The sequence below is a fragment of the Argentina anserina genome, chromosome 5, assembly GCF_933775445.1.
Source record: "Argentina anserina chromosome 5, drPotAnse1.1, whole genome shotgun sequence".
In the NCBI taxonomy this organism is placed as follows: Eukaryota; Viridiplantae; Streptophyta; class Magnoliopsida; order Rosales; family Rosaceae; genus Argentina; species Argentina anserina.
Genome location: NC_065876.1, coordinates 16,223,119 through 16,229,414, shown reverse-complemented (window position 1 = coordinate 16,229,414; position 6,296 = coordinate 16,223,119). Strand labels below are relative to the sequence as shown.

General features: G+C 37.1%; 1 protein-coding gene across 1 annotated transcript; it reads right to left on the bottom strand.

The window, feature by feature from the left end:
* Window positions 1-1,382: 1,382 nt before the first annotated feature.
* On the bottom strand, window positions 1,383-2,952 carry LOC126794816 (uncharacterized). The gene is made up of 3 exons (XM_050521596.1): window positions 2,556-2,952; window positions 2,363-2,409; window positions 1,383-2,030 (listed from the first exon to the last, which is right to left on the bottom strand). Exons 1-3 carry the CDS (start codon window positions 2,691-2,693, stop codon window positions 1,562-1,564), a joined length of 654 nt encoding a protein of 217 aa, XP_050377553.1. The 5' UTR covers window positions 2,694-2,952; the 3' UTR covers window positions 1,383-1,561.
* Window positions 2,953-6,296: the final 3,344 nt, after the last annotated feature.

Below are 6,296 nucleotides of genomic sequence, written 5' to 3'. Positions count from 1 at the left end.
TGATTTTTTTTAAAATTTCATCCAATTTGAACCTCGTTTGACCGTCGGAATTTCTGGTAAATCGAAAACACCACTAATATGCCCTAAGGGAGGACCTATTACAAATATGCGAACACTGAAAGCCTTTGGCATATATGAAATCACATAATTTTTGTTACCTATTGTGTGCGGTCACACTGAAGAAATCTATTTGGCAAAGCCCCGGTCAATCGGGTTTTATTATGTGAAAACGCTTTTTTTAACGTAGGTACGGACGGTTAAATCATGGTTCAAAACGGATAAATTTTTTATAAGGTCCTTAAGTATATATATCTATCACGTCTATTGGTGTCGATCGACAATATTTCGAAATTAGAATTTATTTGAGACTTTTTTTAGGATGTTTTCTAATAATTCTTTTATTATTACAAACTCTTAAATTAAAATATTATATATATTTTTTCTAATACAAGTCCGCAAGACCCGCCTTAAGTGGGCGGATTTGAATTTTCGGATTTATAAAAATATCCGACTCCGCTCACCACTTATTTAAATTTACTAAAGCCGGCCCGTTGACAAACCCTATAACCGTGTATATAATGGTGAATTGTGAATATGCTCACGCCCTATCCTTTGTAATGGATCATGGTATCACCATATCAGGATGTGATCTTCCATGCCGACGAATCCCAATTCATTGTCACAGGCACAAGTGCCAACGCAAGTTGTATTTTTTTTGTTTTTGTTTTTTTTTCTAACAAATGGATGTTCACAAATCACAATATTCAAATACAGGATCTCTCGTACTTTTATGCCCTAAACCATTAGATAGATTATTGTGAGAAATAATCTTGATGGAGATATCTGGATGATCCCAACACTACCACTCCCTACACCCCCATTGCCATCGTTGTCATTGCACTATAACCAAGCAAGTCAAAGTTGAATTAGCAGAATTTAGCTGCTTTGTTAGCTGCTAGAAATGTTTAAAGCAAAATGCCAAGCTCAGGAGGGGCTCATGAAAGCAACAACAATCCTATAAAGAGACGTACTAGTCTAGAGTTGTGGCTCTGTTTCTTCATCCAAATTTGTCCTAAACGAGGAAAAGAGAGACTTGATCACATCCTCCATTCATTAAAGTCTCAAAAGGAAACATCACTTGTTTTTGTCCTCGCTCCAAATAACGACAACTTCTGAAGTTACATTAAACCTATAAACCCGACATTGCCAAATTATGGCAACATCTATGAACCCGACAACTATCAAACGTATTCCATTTGATGATCTCAATCAGTAGTCTATTAGGAACATGTCAGCTATTATTATCTTTTGATGATAATGAAAAATTGAAAAGATATCTGTCATAATTATCTGAAGAAAAAAAGTCCTCTAAGTGCACAGGAAGAATCCTAACCTGTAAATGCGTAAGCTGCATGCATTGTAGATCTGATAGCCAACTCCCTGTTTGACATGAAAACACAGGAGCTCCAATTCAACAAGCTCTATAAATCCCTCCATCTATCATTCAATCATTGAACTCATCGATCATAGTTCTACGAGAAGCAAAACAAATAAAGACACTTCATTCCAATATCACAGTAGCACCCAACTCCTTCAGCTTGTCAACAATAGGACCTGCGTCCTCTTTGGTCACACCCTTCTTCAGCACAACGGGAGCCTGTTCCATCAAGTCCTTGGCATCCTTTAGCCCCAAATCAGTGAAAGTCCTAACCTCCTTTATGATCTTGATCTTTGCAGCCACGTCAAACTTCTCAAGCTTTATATCAAAGGCAATCTTCTCCACCACCTTGGAGTCTGTTGAGGCAAACTCAGATTCTGAAGATGTGGGGCCTATCCCTGAGACTGCTGGACCATATTGGTTGAGGCCTATTTTTAGCCTAAAGAGGATGGAGTAGTCATGCCTCTCAATCTTTGTGAGATCCAAGAGGCTGTCAGCAATGCGCTCATGATTCTTCGAACGAGACTCACTTGCTGCAGTGGCTGTGTAGAGGGTGCGAGAAAAACTGCATGTGGCAGGTCTGGATGCGGACCTGCAGGGAACATTTATGGTTGATAATATTGTGGAATTCTAATGGCTTAGGGTTTTGTGGAACAGGGACTCATTACCAAGCAGGATTACAAGCCTATCATTACTTGACGAAAGATAAAAAAAGACCATTGCATATACTGAAAGTTAAGTACTGCAGTTCCCAAATTGGAACTTAATAAACGCTAAACAGAATACAAGTGAATCAGAAGCAAATTCACAAATCCAATACCAAAAGTGAAACAATAGCAAAATTACAACGAAAAAAGAGAGGAAGGAACAGATAAAGGAACATAATCTTGGGCCATGAAGCTGAGTTCCACCTCCCAAACTTACCCTGATATTTGTTGAGCCACAGTTCTGGCAGGTGAGTATATTACAGCCTGGAATATAGGTAAAGCAAAGAATTAAAGGATGAACAACTGAGCAATTAAAAATGACAATTCCCAGGCATAATCACTTTCCAGAAAGTGTAAAATGACTAAGTAATAAATTTTTATAAATAAAGTCGTAAAGATGACAGACGTACCTTACTTTGAAGATGTTCTTTGGACCCTAACATAGTATAGTGATTTGAGAACCACGGGCCAGTAGTGCGGGAGTGAGAGGTTTTGTTTGACCGAGTGAATGACCCAAAACAGAAATTCCAATAAAACCCTTTGAACATGCCACCCTTTTTCCCTAAAAATAAAAACAAATGGATCGTCGGTGCTTTGTGACATTATCTATACTATTATAACATTGCCAACCAAAAATCCGGTGAAAATACGTATAGGTTCCTACAACATATATTAGTTTAAAATTAATTAAAATAATTCAGGGATAAAAAGTAAAAATTAAAACAGAAAAAGAAAAATTATTCATCCTTTACCGATAACTTCTATATTATGTAACCACTCACTATCTCCCATTATTTTGAAATAAATCAATAATTATTTTGAAAAAAAAGTCTTATCACACTCATCAAGTGTGTGCTGTTCTTGTAGACACAACCAAATCTTAATTTGTTTGATTATCCTTTTTTTTTATCCTTTTGCTTGCCTTTGACTACTTTCAATCCAATTTGTCCCGATCAGTTGATCTATTATACAAATCCCTGATTTGTTTCGTTTATATTTAGTATACAAATTCCTAATTTGATGGCTATTCCATACCGTTGTTATTAAGGGTGGAATTCAGCCTAAACGGTTCGATTTTAGACCCAAACCGAAAACTAAACTGAAAATCAAATTTGGTTCAGTTCTTGGTTCGCGGAGGAGTCAAATTGAAAATTGAACCGAATAGTTTGGTTCGGTTTTTTTTTCCGGTTTTTTTTTTTTGTTTCTGAAAAAAAAACTGAACTGAAATAAAATGGACATATTGTAGGATTTGAGGTTCTATACCTCTATTTTGACCCTAAAAAACTTATTTCTAACTTCTAACAATACAAAATATCATTATTTTTTGTAACGGTAGCACGACCGGTACTCTTGTTCTTAGGGGTTGCAACTGCTTTCCTCTTCATTTCTTAATCTGAAACAAAATTAAAAAGTTGCAGCAATTATTACAAATTTGCATCAACTTAATCAATAGAATTGAAACAGTACGTGAATGAGGTGAATCCATTTTAGTATTCATCAGTCTTTACAGTTCAAAATTTACACTTAGTTAGGACCAAAGGATCATATCCATTTTAGTACCACCAATTGAGTTATAAAAGTTCATCCCAAACCTTCCAATATCCTGGTTCAACAAAAGGGGCACTAATTTTATAATTGACTGGCAGAGGAATCATTTCAGTTCAACATGATGGTAATCCAAATTAATTCAAACAAAAACACCAATTTTTCAAAGTGACCACGTCAAAAAATAGGCTTCCACCGAAACCATCACAGCACATCAGTAATCAGCAAATGAAGTTGAGAACCAGTATGATTTCTCTTCACTTTTCACCACAACAGTCAAGAAAACTATGATTGCAACAAGTGATTCAATGACTTGAAATTGTCGAACAATAGACCAAATGTACCACTAACGCAGTAACTTATGATCTGATCACTGAGGAAACACCATCAGACCATAAAAACATGATTCTGACACTACAAACAAATCACTGGCGATCAACCCAAATCAGAAACAATCAAGCTTGGCAATTCAACAATAGCAAGCACTAAAAATGAGACTCGGCTTGAGAGCGACGGAGGCTGAGAGGCTTGAGAGAGACAGAGGATTAGTGCGGCCGGAGTGATGGCGGCGCAGTGGCCTAATCATATATGGAGGCTTCTCTGCGTCGATTCGGCGAAGACGCAAAGTGAAGACTGAAGAGGAGGAATTGAACGAGGTTTTTTCCTCTAATATACTCAATTACTCATATACAAACGATGTGGTCTAATTATGGGAATTTTCGGTTCGTTTCGAACCATGAACCGAAATTGAACTGAATTATTTTCGGTTTTCGGTTTTTTCAATTCGGTTTGGTTCTCAGTTTTTCGGTTTCAGAAGTGTCATCCCTAGTCGCTATCGGACTCAAAGCTCCATGAACTTGTTATTTAATTTGAATTATCATGCATTAGAATAATAATCACATTAGATTGTGTTAACTCATTATTATTACTCAAACTCAAAAGTTAAAACTCGAGAATGTTATACAACAGTCACGTAGTTATGTGATGATTGTGTTTTCAAAAGACTACACCTCTTTCCAAATGATGTCCGGACGAGGTTGGCAGTTGATCCTCTATCCCTTTTGCTATTCCTTTCTCTGTTCCCTAATTAATCTGGACATGTGTTATGTCACCTAAGGAACCTAACAGCTAAATCTACCTCTGTTAACTTATTTTCATTTGTTATGAAAATAAATTTCTCAATCAAGGCTTTTTTCAACCCATCCTCCATCAAAGTCGTCGTCCCTTTCGTCTGCTCCATGATCCACAAGAATTTACAACATTGTCGACAACTAGATATTGCTCACACGATGGAGATAGATCAAATATGGTTCCCGTCTAGTTCATGAGTCTACAATTTTCTATGGAGTGAGACAAGCAATCTTTGATGGGTATCAGTGTTGGATGTGGTGTTGTAGTCGGTGGGGGATTAGGTTGTGGGTATGATGCTGCATCATCCATAACGATGAATAATGAATCAAAAGTGTGATGGTGTAGGAAAAATGCACAACAGAGTAATTATATGCATATTAGAAGTAAATTGGTTAGGGATACTAGGATAGGAGATGTTTGAAATAGATAAAAAAAAAGGTGAATTTCACCAGCTTAATATGATACTAAATTTGCAGAAGTGATGGGCGAATTTGGGATTCTGGGGATTAAGGAGCTTTGATGCATGGTTTTTTTTTTATCCTAAATCAGATATTGATCCTCATTCCATCCCCAAATTAATAATTTATTTACTCTTCTATTTTCAATCCATGAAATTCCTTACCCGTATGGAACTCCATGATAGGGTCAATCCCTCCTTAATGAAGGTGTGAAAACTATGTGATGTTCACATGAGTAAATCAAGCACACCTATTGCTTTGGTGACCATTAATTGATGGAGTTGGTTTTGTTGAAACTTGGAGCAACCTTTGTTGAAGGTAAGAAACAAATCTACAACCTTATGGTGGTAGGTGGTTGATTTGTTTGACAAAGAAAGAAGAATGCATTGATGAGCATGCCAACATTAAGCATGAATCAAGGAAGAAGATTGACTTTGCTTCCATGCATGTTACATGCAAATGCATGAATTGCACAAAGATGTTTACCTATATAAAGGCATGAGAAGTGGTGCAATATACATAGAAGAACAATAAGTGAGAGATCATCTTGTGTGTGATCAAGAGTGAGAGATAGAGATAAAACTCCAAGTAGAGAGTTTTGTGTGTGTAGCAAAATAAAGTGTGTGAGAGTATATCCCTTCAAGTGTGAGTCTTAAAGTAGTGTTTCTCTCGGTGTAACCTTTCTTCTTATAGTGGAGGGTCTTTATTGTTGCTACCCGTGGACGTATGCACTTTGCCGAACCACGTTAAATCACGGTGTTCTCTTTCATTTTATTTTCGCTTGTGGTTGTGAGTTATTTCGATTTCCATTCTTCAGTTCATTCTTCCGCATTCCCTAACAGTGGTATCAGAGCTCCTGGTTCTGATTGGGAGCTGCTAGAATGGAAGGATCACGGAGTACCATGATCAGACTCAACCCCTCCAACTGGATTACATGGAAGCCGAGAATGGAGGATATTCTCTATTGCAAAGATTTGCATGAGCCGATCGAGGGAGACGATGCCAAGCCAAGTGAGA

Bases quoted from the DNA above. Each gene is read 5' to 3' on its own strand.
- LOC126794816 (XM_050521596.1), bottom strand. From the start codon at position 2,693: ATGTTCAAAGGGTTTTATTGGAATTTCTGTTTTGGGTCATTCACTCGG. The intron at 2,410-2,555 runs GTACGTCTGTCA...CCTATATTCCAG, and splicing joins AAGAACATCTTCAAAGTAAG to GCTGTAATATACTCACCTGC. The intron at 2,031-2,362 runs GTAAGTTTGGGA...TGTTCCCTGCAG, and splicing joins GTGGCTCAACAAATATCAGG to GTCCGCATCCAGACCTGCCA.